The sequence below is a fragment of the Parus major genome, chromosome 1A (genome assembly GCF_001522545.3).
Source record: "Parus major isolate Abel chromosome 1A, Parus_major1.1, whole genome shotgun sequence".
Taxonomy (NCBI): Eukaryota; Metazoa; Chordata; class Aves; order Passeriformes; family Paridae; genus Parus; species Parus major.
This window is the reverse complement of record NC_031773.1, coordinates 47382147-47399720: the sequence shown is the minus strand read 5'-3', so window position 1 is coordinate 47399720 and position 17574 is coordinate 47382147. Positions and strand designations below refer to the sequence as shown.

General features: G+C 43.3%; 1 protein-coding gene across 11 annotated transcripts in view; it reads left to right on the top strand.

Moving 5' to 3' along the window:
- Positions 1 to 908: 908 nt before the first annotated feature.
- The window catches only part of ZC3H7B (zinc finger CCCH-type containing 7B), a 49653-nt gene continuing 32987 nt past the window's right edge, over positions 909 to 17574 (top strand). For 2 of the 11 annotated variants that reach the window (XM_015628122.3, XM_015628118.3), the window contains exons 1-7: positions 8219 to 8279; positions 10191 to 10224; positions 10607 to 10804; positions 11663 to 11821; positions 14429 to 14509; positions 15992 to 16051; positions 17444 to 17486. In XM_015628122.3, coding sequence (XP_015483608.1) covers positions 8227 to 8279; positions 10191 to 10224; positions 10607 to 10804; positions 11663 to 11821; positions 14429 to 14509; positions 15992 to 16051; positions 17444 to 17486 — 628 coding nt within the window. In that variant the 5' untranslated portion in view covers positions 8219 to 8226. Of the gene's footprint in view, positions 1468 to 4828; positions 5563 to 7347; positions 7750 to 7971; positions 8115 to 8218; positions 8280 to 10190; positions 10225 to 10606; positions 10805 to 11662; positions 11822 to 14428; positions 14510 to 15991; positions 16052 to 17443; positions 17487 to 17574 lie in introns of those variants that run through there. The other 9 variants (XM_015628124.3, XM_015628119.3, XM_033514376.1 and 6 more) reach the window with 9 other exon arrangements.

The window sequence follows — 17574 nt, the reverse complement described above, 5'->3', positions numbered from 1 at the left end:
AATTTAAGCCAGTGTCAGTCTGGCAATTATTAATCTAATGGTAGACAGAATCCTTTAGGGAGAGGGAAATTCTTCTACCAGCACAAAACTCATTCCAGAGGGTTATTTGAAGTTGGTGATAGTGCAGCTGGGTGGGGATGGGTGACCCCCACCTAAGATGGTCTGTGTCTCTGGATCTTCACAGCCACTGCCCATGGTAGAACATGTCCCACTCAGCCACCCTTTCCCACCAGCAGCTCTCTTCCTGGGGCTCTGCCAGTATGGACTGCTATGGAGATGCAATCCACTTTCTGGAAATATTGAGGGATTTGGGATGAAAACGAGCCAAAAATCTGATTCCAAAGTGTCTAAATTCACATCTGTATACATAAATATAAAAATATATATGCATCTACATACATATAATATACATGTAGATTGTATAATACCAGATCATATAAAATTTAATATTAATATGGTTTTATATATATACACACATGCTGCATATATGCACCTACATATATATATATAACATATAGATGTGCATGTATATATATATATGTAGATTGTATAATACCCAGTTGTATAAAATATAATATTAATTGAGATATAGATATATATTGTTCGTTTTGTTTTATTTTTGTGTTTAGTTTGGGGGGGGTTGTTTGGGGGTTTTGGGGGTTTGTTTGGTAATTTTTGGTGTTTTTTTTTTTTTTTTTTTTTTTTTTACTGCATATTCCTTTCCACCCAAAGATTTACGTTTTCAGACCATCTTATTTACAGGGAACCCCCTCAGCAGTGCAGGGTGGAGTGAGTAAGGTCTGGCTGGAGCAGATAATTGCTCTGCCAGCAGCGATGGCTCTGGCCCCCGTCCAGCGAACAGAAATGGGTGGGCACAAGGGTCACTGCTTCACGTATGTGATAATCCCAGGGGGGGGTCTCACAATTCAGCTCCTCGCCGCGTTCGTTGCATGCAAACCCTCTGCAGAGGCAGCTTTGCTTTCTCTTGGGGTTTATTTTTTTTATATCAGCAAAGACAACCAGGAAGAAAAAAATGTTGCATTAAAATTAGAACGGAGAGTCGACTGCTGAAGCGCTTTATTTTTTAGATTTTTTTTTTTTTAAAGCCTAATTCACCTTAAAGAATCTCAAAACCAGCCACAAGGGAAAGATTTGTGAGCTTTTGTAATGGAAAGCGGTAGCCTCTAGGGCCCAGAGGATATGCAGGGAGGCATTTTCTCTTGCTGGTGCAGCTGGGAGCGAGCGAGAGAGAGCGAGACCTGGAAATGAAAGTAAAGAGATCAGGAGGCACATGGAGGGAGCTGCAGGGGCAGCCGATCCAGAAGCAGAATGCTGCCTTCTATAATTAAATAGCACTTACTATTATTATTACTTCTAGTAATAATACATTAATAATATCTCTAGTAATACAATACCATTTATCAAGGAAAGTTTATACGTAGTGTGGGGGGGAAAACCCGAGGAGAGGTGAGTTCTTTATTATTATTTTGGGGGGATTATTTTTTGTCTTAAATCAATTCTGTGTGTGTTTGTGTATGTAGAAAGGGGTGGACTTGAGAAACAAGAAATTCTGGATGTTGCTTCATTAGAAAGTAAAGGTTTCAGATAGTAACTGCATAGATGAAAGGTTGTGTAATTGGAAATTTGATTTTGAAGCTAAACCCTCTTCCGCCAAAAATGTGGGGTTTGCAAAAAAAAAAAAAAAAAAGAAATATTGTCAAAGATCCTAATCCCACCCCCTGGAAAAATGTGGTAGTAGTCTAAAATTGCATAGCTAGGGGAAAAAACCCTACATGGAAAACTTAGTATTAATCGCGTTTGTGCCTGTGTTTTGTAGGTTCGGGATGTGTGTGCTGGTCTGTATTTAGACTGCAGTTTCCCCCTCTTGTTTGGTACAAACCCCATTAAACGGCAGAAAAGCCCTTTGGAATTGCATGGATCTTCCGTAGGATCTTCTAAAGTTTATCAAATAAGACTGTGTTTTGGTTTTGTTTGGGTTTCGTTTGTTTGTTTTTGTTTTAATTCTTTAATATTTTAGACAGTTTCCGGGTGGCAGGAGACATTATGTGTTGGGGGTTTTTTTAAAATTTTTTTTTCCTCTTAAAGCCGTCTCCCAGACTCTTGGAGATGCGTGATTTTTATTTCAGTGATGGGGGGGTTGGGAAGGAGGAAGAGCATGTTTTGGTTTGTTTTCCTTTTCCCGGGGAAGCCTGGATGTCTCCTGCCGCGGGAGACCCTTCCCAGCAGGACCGCGGTGTTGGGAGTGCCGGGGTGCCGGCGTTCGGCAGAGCCGCGGGGGTGCAGGAGGCGCCGCCGGCCCCTCTCCGCTCCAGCCGCCGAGGTGGCGCCTCTCCCGGCAGTGGCTTCTACGCAAGGCCGGGGATCGGCGGCCTAGTGCTGGCAGTGGGGGGAGGAGGCGAGCGAGGGTTCCCGCGCTATCCGCGTGGAAACCGGACCTGGGATTTAGTTTTTCAAATGAAGCACGGGAGTGCGAGCTGGGTGGGCAGGAAACCAAGAGCAAGTGGCGTAGGCAAGATAGGCAGCATCACCCCACAACTCTGTCCTTGCTCCCTGGCTGCACTGCAGTGGGGGCAGGAGGAAGAGTGACCTGTGATATATGAAGGTATTATGTGTGGAGCACAAGGCTGGAGGGAATGGAAAATGAGGTAATGGGGGCTGTTGTGGTCAATTGAGACTTTTAGCCCCCACCACCATCCCCCTCTCAGGGAAACTTAGAGTCACTGCCTTTATTTTCACTGGGGGGTGAGCTGGTTGTTGCTACCTTGCTCTGCATTCAGTGGGTGCAGTGAATATTGCTGGGTGCAGCTGGTGGCACCCCAGTGACCCCAGTGATGCTGCAGAGCAGGAGTGGCACTAATGGGGTGCTGGGATATGAGACGGTGGCCATGAAAGTACCTTGGGGCAGCCGCTGCGTGGAGGGACAGAGGAGTCAGCCCTGGTGGGCACAACAGAGTGGTGGGGAATTCAAAAGCGGTTGGCTGTGAGAAGCAGTGAAACCCAGGGAGTGGGGCATGGCAGAGAGCAGCTGCAGGAGTGAGCAAGAGCGCAAGTTTGTAGTGGGCTCTGCAGTTTGTCCTTCACTGATGTGTGCCCAGTTAGCTGTTCCGCTGTACCACTAAGGTGGCCAAACTGCAGGGAGTGAAAGACTCCCATGTTTCAGACCAGTGTTTCCTGGAGCCTTTTTCCGGGGGAGCTCCAGTCTCAGCTCTACAACATGACACTTGTATCTGAGTGTACTTATTTCTAGCTGAAATGTTACAGTCAATGCCTGGAAGTCAGTCAAATGTCAACTCATTGCCATCTCTGAAACACAGTATGAAAAACTTAGCCCAAATTCAGCTCTAGCAGGGTTATGAGTAACAGCCATGTCCTTGGTAAGATAAATCAAAGTCTTTCCGTTCATCTCGTGTTTCTACCATCTACCCATCTAGAGGATATCGACCCAGTTTGAAGTTCAGTCACCCAGTTCACTGGCTCTTATTTCCTTTTGAAGGCAGTTCACTGGCTCATGCTTCCTTCTGATGCCTGTCTGTAGCATTTTATTCCTGTCTGGGAAATGGTTTGTAATTTATTGACCAAGTTTGAATAAAGTTTTCTCTTGATGCTGAACCAGAGAGGATAAATGTCCCTGGACTGAAAGGATAAGAGCTTTGTAGTGGAGATATAAATACTCAGTATTTGAATGTTGCTGGTGATTTGAGTGGACATGTCTGGACAGAGAGGTTTGGTGGGGGGGAGAAAAGGAACACTTAGACACAGTGCTTCATAAAATGTTTTCTACTGTGTTTCAAAAAATATTTGAAAGACCAAGAAAACAAAAGCTAAACAAGCTTTCCACTTAAATTAATTATGCAGTAGCTGTGGTATAGTGTGTGGCAGAACTGAAGTGTTGCTCATGTGGGTGGCTCACAGTGTGTTGGGTTTGCTGGTGTAACAAGTGCATGGTTTGGTCTGAATGTTAAATGAAACACTGTGAAGAGGCTGGAACCATGAGGGGAGACAGAAGTGACTGAATTTACCGGTGAGGTGGTGGAGGAGGAGGTGTGAGGAGCAAAAAGGAGTGTGATTGGCAGCCTCCTGCAGTGGTTGGGGCAGGCAGGACAGATGAGGGGTCTGCCACGCATGAAGGAGATTGATGCTGTGGAGTCACATCGAAGGAAAAAGGAAGGTAGTTGCTCCTGAGAGATGTGCAAGAAGTTGTTGAGCAGCAGCATATGGTGTGTGCTTTGAAGGTGTTGCCCATGAGAGGATGAGTCTTATGTGCAAAGTCATGACATGAGCCTGGAGGTGTGACAGACCTTTAGCAGAAAATGCTGGTCACTCACTTGCAAGGAGGAACAGTACCAGGGAACAACAGTCTAGAGGGGAGATCATGCTGGTGGTTTATATCTAGAGAAGGCAATGGAGGGTTTTGGGTTGAAGAACATTCACTCTGGAAGATGAGGGTAGAACTGCAGAGCGTTAAGAGCATGCAAGGCACAGAAGGTTGCCTTTTACGAGGGTTTTGTAGCAAGGATCAAACTGTAGCTGTGTGTTGTGGGACTTAAAAGAACTGCAATAGGCTGGTCAGCCATCCACATGAAGCAAGGGTGGGGATATTCATGCTGGATACAGTGGCAATAGTGATGAGGAGAGAAAAAACCAGAAGGGGAGCTTCGGGATGCAAGAAGAATTGGGTAACTCTAGAAAGGAGACATTCTGTAGCCATTCCCAGTAGTCCTTGGCTGCACTCCAGGTTTGGGTCAGTGATGTTTGAATGCCCTTTTCTCTGGGCAAGCAACAGTAATCAGCTCTCTCTGTAACACAGACTCACATCCTGCTGTGTAGATGTTTTAGCAGCGGGATCAGGGTAGCTGTGAGAATAGGTGCTGATCTCTCCTTCACTCCTTGTGGAGTGTTTTGAAGGTTGAGCTCAGAAACAGAAGTAGGCCATGTGTATTGGAAGGTTTTCAAGGTGGTGATCTGTTTTGTGGATATACACAATTGTAAAGGTGCACCACAGCATTTTTGGAATGCAGCCATTGACTTGGTGATGACCAGCCAGTGTTCAACTGCCGTCCCCACAGTCGCCAATAATCTCTCTTTTCATCAGATCTGTGGGCTGCTGCTTCACTTCCCTGATTTTGGTTCCTTCCAGCATGGCTCAGGGAGCAGCAAGAGCAGGGCTGCACCTCCAGGCAGGACAAGCAAGTAGCTGAAGGTGATTGCAGTCACCAGCAATGCCCTCACTCATAGGGTATGGTCCCACCACACCTGAACAGTGTAGGCTGAACTAGATACCAATAGCAGTGGTCCATCAACAGTCCCAAAGAAGATGAGGTGCTGAATCTGGTCCAGGTCCAACCAGAAAGTCCAGCAGTAGGAGATGGTGCCAGAGACAGGACTGCAGACAAGCTGCCTGCAGTGGAGGTCTAAGCTTTGTCCCAGAGATAGAACTGAGGACAAATTCACCTAAGGCATTGCTCAGACAAGGCAGGACCTGGACCTCTGCTGAAATGGAGCTCCTAGACCTTGGACAGAGGGGCATAGGTGGGGTCCAAGGTGAGGCTGTTTGGAGTACTTCAAGCCTTTTAGTGTATTCAGGGACCAGACAGCTAGAAATTTTTCCTTCCTCTCTCTGCTCTCCCCATGAGCCTTTGGGAGGGTCTACATGGCTCTTTTGCCTCCTCTTCTCTCCCACAGTTTGTCTCTTGTCATTTCCTGTGGAGACTCTTTCCTCACTCTTGTCTCTGATGGCCCTCACAGTTTCCTACAGTGCTCTGGGGTGGCTCTGTCCTCTTTCATTTCTTCCACTGCTGCCTTTGTGGAAATGGTTCCTAGTGCTCTTCTTCCACGTCTCTGTTCTTTCTTTCTTCCTCTGTCTTTACAGAATTTCACACAAGGAGAAAAATTAAATGAATTACCACTCTCTCCTTGTCTGCCTCTCAAGCCTGTCTGTGAATCATTAAAAATCAATATATGATCATGGACAAAGACCCTCTAACTAATTAAAGTTAGAAAGTGGTATGTTTATTTGCCAGTGGAGGACATGGGAATTGTCTCCAAAAGGCATGACTGCCCCAAACAAGGTTCTTTTCCTTTTATTTATTTCCCAAGATTTTATATAAAATACGTATGCATAACTCCAGCACCTCCCATCCCCATTCAGTATTAAAATGAGGCTATTAGTCCTTCACGTGTGCACAATTCTTCTCTTGAATTGGGTCAGTGGTCTCAAATTTTGTCAGTGGTCTCAAAGGATGAAGTCAGGAAAGTCTTCATCAGGTCTTTGTGACCTTCTGGCATGATCCAAAGCCCCTTGCTTCGTGATTGATTGGTACAGAGTCCAGGTGCTGGTCATTGTTCTCACTGCGTTCAATCTGTTCTTACAACGGTTCACTTATTACACTTTTTTATATAAACAAGTTCATAACAGCAAGCAGTATAACAATTAGCTCTGGCTTAAGCATCTAATAGTCATTAATTACCATTTGCTTATCTGACTTACATCTTCATCATCAAATTGCTTCTAACTCTTAGCTAAAATCTTAACTCTTCAAAAATCATGATTCATCTGCCTGTATCGCTAGTGATCATATTAACCTCACAATCTCCTTGTTAAATTTCCTTCTTTTCTCCTGATTGCTCATTATCCAGGATATTTATGAATCAATGCAGGCCTTCTGATGGTGCTGTACTGAAGTATATCAGCTCTTCTCCATCACTTCTGTTAAAAGCCTTTGTAGAGATGCTGATCATCCCTCACCTTGTCTGTTGACTTTCCCTGTCTTGCTGCACTGTCCATCCTGTTCCAAGTTCAGCTGTTTAAAATCTCCTACCTGCTGCTTGAACCAGATTGCTCCCAAATTTACTGTCTGATGACTTAGAAATGCCACAGTGTCTCTTTCAAGCTCTTGCTTCCTTTTGCTGCCCCTTTCCCTCACTCCAGTCTTTTCCCCTTCCCCCAACTCTTCCTCTTGGTAAGGGGCAGGTATCAGTTCTACCTTTTGCATGGCACAGAGCACAATCAATAAGGGCTTGCTGAGTTGTCAGGATTGATTTTTATGTAGTGTAAAGGCCCCTTCACCCTGTTCAGACTGAGTGTGTTATTGATACTGCAAGATATCTTAGAATGATAGGGATGGTCTTAATGTAAAAGGGAGCTGGATGATAATGCTCTCCAAGTTGTTGTAGTGTAGAGGTGGGGAAATTACTTTAGGATCTTTTCAGAGGCAATCCTGAAGGTTTGGGAAGGGAAGGTACAGGCTCTTCATCTCATTTCAGTGTTTCTGTAGTTGCTGACTTTGTCCCCAAGTTTCTATTCCTCAAATACTGAGCACTATTTGTGGTCACAGCTGGTTGATGTGAACTTTGCTGTCACCAGCAACTCAGTTTTACCACAAAGTGCCATCCTTATTTTTTCTTGTGTGACAGATCCTTGTACCTTGGGGAATGGTCACTGGGGAGCCATTCCAAAATTTGCTTCCAAACTGCAGAGGATGAAGTGCAGATAACTCTTGAGCCTTCCTAAGGTGCTGCCCTTCCCAGTTTAAAACACTGCACAATAGGGCTCTGTTCCCTCTCCAAAGAAATGTTTCCCAGTCTGTGCTGCTCTTGCCTGCTGATTTCAGCATGAAAACCCCATTGCATGGATTCACTGCTGTCCTTTTATGTGGACCACAGCAAGCAATTCCTTCTTCCTTTGCATCTCCCTTTGTGCTGTACCTCCATAAACCTTATGTAGATAAGGTATGTTTCATAAGCTGTGCAGTAAACCAGTTTACATCTGTCCCAGATAAATAGTGGTCAGAATTGCTTATCATGGGAGGGTCTCGGCACAAATTCCTGAAATGACTGCCAGTGCAGGCAAAGTTGGTGCTGGGTTTCTTCCCTTTCCTAGAAGGCAGTCCTGATAACAGTTGGTTTCCACTGCTTTATTTACTGGCAGCCTAAGCAGAGAGCTCAAATTGAAGTAATTCCTCTTTGCCCATGTATCCTGTCAGTGGCATGTGAGAAAAAGCAGATACTTGGTAGTGAGCTGCTGGTCGTGCTGTATCTGCAGTGTGGATAAATCATGGGCTTTGCCGTTCAGGGCATCTGGTCTGGAACATTTTGTTAGTAGTAAATTCAGGCACAAACAAAATACTGTGCTGTTTAATTGGCAGCAAGACCTAAAATGACTCACTTTGTGTTGTTTCTTTTTCTTCTTTCTCCACAGCAACTATAATGGAGAGGCAGAAGAGAAAACAAGAGATAGAGAAAGGACTTCAGTTCATTCAGTAAGTGGACAACCTCAGTGCTCCCTATGGATTTGGAGGCAGTTGTCTTCCTGTCGAGGATTGCAGGAACTGAGTTTTTCCTATTCACTGCTTTGGGTTTGCTGCATGGGAAACTGTCTTGAGGATTTTAACTGTGATTTTTCAGGATGTTTCTTGTCCTGTTAGCTCCCTACATTTGAAATTCTGTCATTTTAATATCCTTTGGTTTTGCCCTTCCCTGCAATTCCAGGATGATCTTTACAGTCAGCATAACACTAATAGTACTTGGACCTTCTACATCATCTTCAGTATGAAGATCTCAAAAGTGCTCTTTCAACAAGGTTATCCCACCTTTGTTAGGAAGAGAGATGGTGTTTCAGTTCTGTAGGTGGGGAAACAAGGTACATGACTTGTTAGGCACCCCATATGGTGCCTATAGGGCAAGTAAATGACCTGGATTCTTTTATAGCTGCCAACCTGGTGGATGTCTCAGATCGCTCTTTTATGAATATCATGTGGCCTTGTAGAGCTTGAAGTGGTTGCTTATTTAGTAGTTACAAATCCTAGTACTTCCTTATAAGATGCCGTAGCATTTCTCCCTCCAATGTTTGAGTTAGCAGAAGCCTCAAACTCAGGTCCAGGTTCCATGGTGAGTAAGGAAGCAGTAAGATTGTAAACAGATTGGTTTGGGGTTTTTTTAAGGTCTGCTTTGAATCCTGCAATTATTATGCCTGAAATCTGTGCCTCTACAGTAGGAAACCCCCTAGATCTTCCATGTTACATATTTGTATCCTGTAATTTGGCCATGAAATTTTCATCCCAGTCTGAGACTAAATAGGGCTGATAACCCAGTTTTGGAGAGATAATTTTGAGATTTATATTGGTAACACTTATAAAAATGCACAAAATTCTGGGGAAGAAAATAATTAAGAAATATGAGGTGCAATTCATGCATCTAGGGCATATCTTGCACTCCAAAACAGGAACGTGACATGTGTTGGTTTGTTTTGATGCAAAAGAGGGGGTCCAAGTTTGTAAGCAGCATGAATGTTTCTTACAAAGCCATGACATTTCCTGCAGTTAGTTTTTAGGAGTGATTAGATGAAATCTAAAAAACGTTTTTTCAGTAACCAGTAAGATCATGTATGCACTGTAGGTGAGAAAAGCTATGAAAGATGCTAAGGATTCCTCCAGAGCTTATTGATTTGTCCTTGAAGAGAATAAATAAATATATGTGGACCAAGCCTGGATGAATTAGATGGTCCAATCTGAAGAACAGAACCTTTCTCTTAAATCTCAGTGCTGTTGTGGGGTAGGTGTTATCCTCACAAGCACTGCCAGAATTTGTGGCTCAGGCTTGGCTGAGAAGATTGGAGTTAAATGGTCTCCTGAACCTGCATTGTTTCCTCCCTTCCTTTTGTAGGGTAGGCCTAAAGGCATGTGGCTAAGTTAAAGCAGAGAAAAGTGATTGCATTGATCTCTCTATGTCTCTGGTCTCAAAAGGATTTTGGGAGGTCTTGGAGTGCCACTCTGGTGCCTCTGGTGCCTCTCATTAGAGCCAGATGCACATAAAATACACTTGTATTCTTCATGACAGTCTCTCATGGGACTTTATTAAAGCTGGGTCTTTTAGGTGACTGTTGGAAGGCACATTACAGAGGATCAAGTATGTGCAGAAAATAAATGAGAATAAGACTCTTCTAGTCTCAAGTCCCTCTTAGCTGTGACCATCACTTCACACCACTGTGACTGTCACTGAGCATAATACTCCCTAACTGTTCTCTTTGCCTCAGCTGCTTTTGCAGTGATAAAATGTTCAGTAACTTATTGAGATCACCAACACAGAACCAGAAAAATTATCTCTTCATCAGACAAAAGCCCTTGTTTTCATGGATGCCTGTTTCATGAGTATTTTCTCTTCTTTTTCTTCAGGTCCACATTACCCCTAAGCCAAGAAGATTATGAGGTAATGAAGATTTTGTTTGTTGAAGCTGGGAGCCCTCTGGTTAGCAAGATTTGTTCTGTTCCACAGCCACGAGTTTACATGCCAAAAGTAAAGAATGTGGGAGGGTCTGTCACAATTTGACTGTGACTTAAAGTTTTAAGGTTCTGACGATGACAACTTTCAGGGAAAGGAGAAGACACTTGAGTGTTCAAGAAGAATGGGGATTTGACTGCATTATTCTCCTCTACCAAAAAAACTGATGTTATACAGGAGAGTAGGGATGCAGAAGTATCTTTGTGGGCAAGCAGTTTGCTAAAAGATATGGAAAGGAATGGGAAATTGGCAAGTCTCTCCTGTCTCTGAATATCCACTTGAGTGTATTTTTTCTCTCCCTGCTGCCCAGGCCTTTTTGCAGAAGCTGGTGAGAAACTTGTTTGCAGAGGGCAATGATTTGTTCCGAGAGAAGGATTTCAAGCTTTCCCTGGTGCAGTACGTAGAAGGTCTGAACGTGGCGGATTACGCAGCCTCCGACGAGGTGACCATCCCAAAGGAACTCCTCTGCAAGCTCCACGTCAACCGAGCTGCCTGCTACTTTGCCATGGTGAGTGCTTTCCCAAGTCATCCCCAGGAGCCAGGGTTGCAATGCTGTGCAGTTGGAAAAGATGTCAAGAAGCGTTTCAGCTGGTTTTGCCCACTCCCTGCTCAAACACTGGAGGAGACAACACCACACAGAAGAGTCTGCAATCTCCTCATCATTACACTGTGTCTTGCAAGACCAGAGGAAGGATGTGAGGAGAGGGGGCCAGGCCTGAGGTACTGACAATGCAGTTCTGGTATTCAGTGGTGAGGAGTTAGTACCACCCAGTGTCTTCCATTATTGAGCAAATATTTTTCTGGAATTAAGTTTATTGCTCTGGAGGCTCTTGCCTCCTCCTTTGAGTCACTGGAAAACGGTAGGAAGGCTTTGGGTCTTGAAGGAACTTGCAGCATACATATGGAAAAGGATCCTGAAATACCCAGGCTCTAAAAGGCTGCATGCTTCCATTTTATTAGGGCACGTAACAGCTTTTCTTTATGGCACAACCCTAGAGCAGGCCCATCCTGTTTGTAAGGACACTGAGTCCCCTGAAAATTAGCAAGCAGTCACATAATTAAAGACTTTCAAGTGTAACATGCTGAGGGTAGAAGGGGTAGAAGGGGAGACAAGATAAGGTTGCTCAAGCAGCCTTAGTTCTGTCATTCCTTGACTTTGAAATGATTTGAGTTTTGCAAGATTTAACAAAATGTTCTGTTTGCGTAGGTGTGTTTTCACGCTGGTCTGGGCATGAGGTAACATATGTACTTCCACTTGCCACTTATATTCCTGTTTTCTGCTGAGAGGTAGAACATTTGCATTCACAGAGAAGGACAGGTTAGTCTGCTGTGCCTCAGCTGACTCCATGTGGTCTGTTCCATGCAGGGGTTGTATGAGAAGGCACTGGAAGACAGTGAGAAGGCTTTAAGTCTTGACAAGGAGAACATCCGAGCGCTATTCCGGAAAGCCCGTTCCTTAAATGAACTTGGAAGACACAAAGAAGCATATGAGTGCAACAGCCGATGCTTGCTGTCCCTCCCACATGTAAGTTTTGGACATACAAGTCATCTTGGTTTTTGTGGCTCACAACCTTCCTCTCCTCAACATGCTTAGTGTGAAGCCAGGTGATAGTGGATGAGAAATACTGTCTGTGCCCAAGAAGATCCTTATGCCCAGAAGTTCTGTCTCTCTGACATGATGTCCAGATGTTTGTCCTCACATGTTGCTTCAGGCCAAGTCACCTCTTGCAGATAGTGCCAGTCAGAGACACCAGTTAGTCACAGCAGGTTCATGGTCTGTTTGTGAATAGCAAACCCCTGCTCTAACAAGAGGAGAACTAAAGCCATGAGAATATTTTAAATGACTGCTTTTGTATCTCCAATGGAAGTGACTAGGAGCATGGGATAAATGGGAGCTGGAACTGAAAGGAAAACACCTATGGTTTTCCTGTGTTGTGTACAAGTGTCTCACGTTTCACTTACTGATTGCTAAGGCCAAGTGATTTTTTGAGGAACACTCAAAGGTGTCCTTGACATCACATGGCATAGTTATTTTTGTGTTCAGGGATGTGTAAATTTTTGCATGCAGAGAGGACTATCTGCATATACTAGGAACTAAATATTTTCCTGATAGAGCTTTTGAGCATCCTCTTAGGCCAGATATTGATCAGGAAAGCAAACTGTGATTACATGGATTCAAGTGAGCACTGTGCTGATCTTGGTTCTGATCCATCACAATAATGTTACCACAAGAAAAATGCATCCACCTTAGCAGGGGAAGTTAAGTTTCCTTTGTTATTAGTGTTACAGAAGCAATGTTTGAAAGCCTTATTAGCAATTAGTTATTCCTTTTGCATAGCTTGTAAATTCTAGCTTTTTTGACTTGGCAGAACAGGGTGACCAAAACATATTAAGGATATCATACTTGGGGAGTGCCAAGGGATTGTTTTATAAAGAAACCCTTTGATTAACAGAAGTGTCTAATGTAGGTGTTCTTGTAAAGCTATATGTGGCTATATTTTACACTGCAGTTTAGCCACTTAATTTAATTTATATTTTAACTACATAGTTGCATTTACATAGCTCCCTTTATTATCATTACTTTATCAAACTTCTCTGTGCCAGGAAAGTTCAGCCTAAAATACTCCACATTCAGTGGTCTGTGTTGGCTATTCTAAACAATTCAGTCTTGTAAATTAACATAACCCATTGTCTTACCATGTACTTAACAGAAATCATAAGCCTTCTCTGCATCAAAGGCAAGTCATGCTATCCATCATTTCCTTCTTGTTTCCGTTACCCTCTGGAGCACATGGGTACTTCCATTTCTGCATTGCTGTAATTGCTGAGAGTTTTGTTGTGGTCAAAACAGAGCCTGTCTTAAAACTTATGGTGATAAAGGATCTGCTACTCATTTGGCTCACTGTCTATCAGGGTTACCTTATTTCTGGGTGCAGATGCTCAGTGCTGCACGTTTGCAGAAGTTCTCAGTACAGTGAAGTTAATACTTCTCTGTGGTATGCTTGTGTTTGGTATGGCATGGGTGTTTTAGAAGAAGAAATGGACAAGCTAGATTTTGGATTCACTGAGTTCAGTGAAGATGGTGCCAAGACTAATGTTGAGGGTGTTGGGGGAGTGAGTACAACCAAGAAATGGCACTCCAGATTGAAGGGAAAAGTTACTGATATGGTGGGCTTGAAGAACCAGAGGCTTCTCAGCTGCTGAAAGGGAAAGGACTCAACTTGCAGGGAGAAGAAGATTGGAAAGACCAGCATGGAAAATAGAGAGAAAGAGGGCAAGCTTCAGGGTTGGAGATGAGGGGGGATATGTTGGAAGATTAAGGAGGGCTAGCACAACAGGTTGGGCAGATATTTTTTTTTCTTTGAAAATACTGTTAAAGTGCTCAGATATTTTTGCAAACAGGGAGAGGAAAGCAGAAAGAAGCAGTTGCTGGTAATATATAACTGTAGAAGACTGTGGCAGGTTGTTAGTCTGGGCAGAAAGCCCATGGTGGTGTGTGAGTGGGCATGGACACTGGGCAGGGAGGATGGTAAAATGCCACACAAGTGGGGAAAGCTGAAGGATCTGCTTGACTAAGCTGAGGCAGTTTAACTGGAGCTGGAGACAGTCAAAATGCCTTCTAGCTAGTAGGTTGAAAACGGAGACTTGGTTTCAGCTTTAAAAACAAACAAGCAAAACAGGCTAGTGGGTACTGTCTGCATATCAAAAATGATTATTAACTCTGCAGCTGGCAGAGAGGGAAGACAGGCAGGCTTCCTCCCAGGCATGGAGACCTTGTGGAAGCTGTATCAGCAGCCAGCCTTGGCAGCTCCTTCAGCCAACTTGCCAGCAGGATTCCTAAACCCTGTTTTCACAGAGTAGGTACTTTGAAGCACATACTTGATTTTGATTTTCTGCAGCACTGACTGAGTGTAGGGCAAAACTCCTGGTGCAACTGCAGCATCTTGGCAAGACTGAATGACAAGAATGCTGAAGTCTGGACTCTCCTGGGACTGTTCTGGAAATTATCTACCTGCTGCTGTCTGAAGTTGAGGCTTCTTGGTGCAGCCCAATTTCCTGTATTCCTCTTTATTTCATTCTGTATGCCACAAAGGCAAAACTATAAGTGTCCTGTCAATGGTTTTGTCTACAGGATGAAAGCGTCACACAGCTTGGACAGGAGCTTGCCCAGAAGCTGGGACTGAGGGTTCGAAAAGCATACAAAAGACCTCAGGTATGACTTCTTTTGTCTTAAGGGCTATCCTTTGCTTGTACAAATTTACTTTGGCAGAGGTGGTAGGTGCTGCTCTGCAGTTACAGACATGTGTACACAACCCTGCAAACTCTAGCAGGCTGCTGGTAATCTTCCTTGTCCTGACCTTTTGACTCGCTTTGCTTTGATCCGTATCTAACCCCATTGCTGCTCTGTGCCTGCTGCCAGGATGTTTCCTGAGTCCCCAGATGGTGCTGCAGGAGAAACTTCTGATGCAGTAGATGCCTACTGTCTTTTTTGCAGTAGAGGAACGTTTGGCCTGATCCAAAATCAGGTTTTGCATCACAGTCCTCTCCCTGTTATGCAATGAGAGGGATGGGATCCTCTCCTGCATTGGAGGCATGGCTGGTTCTGTAGTGCAGTGGATTGTGAAGGATTCCTGCCCCATTTCTAGGTGCACTCTTCTTTATGGTGGGAGAAAAGCTTGGCTTGGGGAGAACAGTGGGTACACACCTGCTCAGAAGCTAATTGACACCAGTGACTGGATCCATAACTTGGCTCTCTACAAGGAAGTGCTGTAGGTGTTTAAATGTGTACCCTGAGACAGAGCTAGAGGGCGTTAGGCCACTGCTAGCCATAAAGCTGCTCTCCCATAAAGCTGCCTTGGTCACATACTTTGTTCTCAGGAGCAGAGAACACGAGATAGTAGTGGAGGCAGAGTAGTGTCCGCATTTGCATCCTGGGCCCCAAGCAAGGGGGTGTGTTAAACAAACAGCGTGTTCCATCTGCAGAGGGGCACCCTTGTAGCATGAGGTGGAGTGATTGGTGGGCATCGAGTTTGCAGAGAGCTTTTAGGGTAAATCTGGCTGTAATATGTTAATCCTCTCCCCAGCAAGCCTCATGTGTGATTTGCCTACCCTAAGAAAACTCCTTGATCTTGTAGCAGCTTTCCACAAATGATTCCATCTCAAAGAAATGGAAGTTTATGAGAAAATACTTTTTGTAGATGTTCACTGTGTTGGCCTTACCACCTTTTCTGCTGCTGTCATGTTACTCAGCTGAGATGGGCTTAGAGCACCTGTATGTTAGAAATATGAAAATTAAACATTCCATAATGCTTTTTATTATTTGAAATTCTGTGATTGGTATTTTGTTAACATTTTGTGATCTCTTGTATTGAGTTCCAGCTTTCACTCAAGTGCAATAATGCCTTCTCAAAGCAGTAATTTCTTAACGAGAAGCAAACCCATCTGTTTCTCAAAGAAGTTTTTTGCCTTCTGGTTGTGGGTCGGGGGGTTGTGGGTTCTGAGGTATACAGAGCAATTAAATGTCCCTTTTCAGTGTTGACAAACGTGTACTCCTGTGTCACAGTGGGGTAACATTTTGGGGTGGCTTTTATTTTTGGGCAGTGATTAGAAGGAAACCATATTTTGACCCAGCTTTACCTAGTTTATGAGCATTCATGGGCTGAATTCTGCTCTAAGACCTCGCTCTTCCTTGCAGCAGGAATTGGAAACATTCTCACTACTCAGTAATGGCACGTCAATCAATTCATCAAACCAGGTAGAGTTTGCAGCCTGTGATTGTTACTGTATATGGATTGTGCTACTAGAATGCTTTAAAGTTTGATTTACATGTAGATTTATAACTGTTTTTTAGGTTTTAACTGTTTTAATTAGTGTTTTCTGCTTTTAAGGGATATGGCCAAGAAATTAATTTATTTGAAAATATTTCTATTGACATCATATTTTATGTTGGTAATTAGATCATAAAAGATGGTTATTTTTCTTAGTTATTATGAATGTTTGCTTTCTCTTGCATTTTAAATAAATTTTTGTTTTCAAGTTTTTCCAACAACAATGCTACGTAACAGTCAGAAAGTGCAACTGCTGAAGAAACAAATAAAATTAAATCCTGTGATGTACTGAGCAAGGTACATACACAGCTTATGTATTGTTTCTATTGTCCTGGGAGATCCAGCTGGGCAGGGCAGTGTACAAATACTAAGGCAAAATATAAGAAATTGCTGGCTTCCTTGTTCTACCACTGGGCAAAGAATCATCCCAACAAACAAGCACTTGCTGTTTTTACAGGCTGTTTGGTACTTCATATTGCTCCTTAAAGCAAATAAACAATAAAACTGTAAACATTGTAATTTTGTACAAGATGGAATATGAAAGAACTAGTTTACCTCTCACTGTTCAGTGATTTGGCTTCACATCTTTCCAGCAAGGCCAGTCAGCTTTCTTTAATAGTTGTGCCTAGTTTTTAATTTGAAAATATTTTCCTTTTATAAGAACTGAAAATAGTGCAAACCTCACTGTAGTAGATGCAGTATCACAAGCCAAATGCTTTACTTTACAGTGCCTTTTTAAGCTTAAGCTAAAGGCACATGTACTTACCTCTATTTATGTTTCTGTAAAATATGGACTCAATTTATTTCTTGCCTTGAGCTCCAAGTCAGCAGTTGTCTTGGCGGAAACATTTTCCTGTTTTGAATTTGCTGTAGAAGTTTGTGGTTGTTAGATTGCAAAATATGTGAACTAAGAAAAGGAACGTTGTGTAAGATCAGGCTAATCAGATCTCCCATGCAGTGGGCTGACCAATTGGTGTGTCCTGGGACCTGGGACACAGTGTTCCCATCCACACATGAAATACCCAATTCTATGTATGGAGCTGCTCACAAGGTTGGATATTGTACAGGCATGGTTTTTCTTTGCAGCAAAAGGGTTTGTCAGCTGCTGAAGGTAAACATTTATAGGTTCCTTGGATCAATGAATCTCCTGAAGTTCATTTGCTTTATTGTTACAGCACAGAAAGAGGCCATAAGGAAAAAGAAAGAGTCATATGCATTTACGAATAGTAAAGAGTCCCAGATGTGAAATGTGGATGTCTATTTAAAGATTTATTTCTCACAATATTTATCCTCTCCCTTTTCCTACATCCTCTTTGCAGACTACTTCCAATGGATTGGGCTCAATAGATGACATTGAAACAGGTAAAGATATCTCTCTCCTCAGAATTTTGTGGCTTCAATATGGTATGTGACCAGGCTGGCAGGCTTGAGAGGTTCATCACCTGCATTT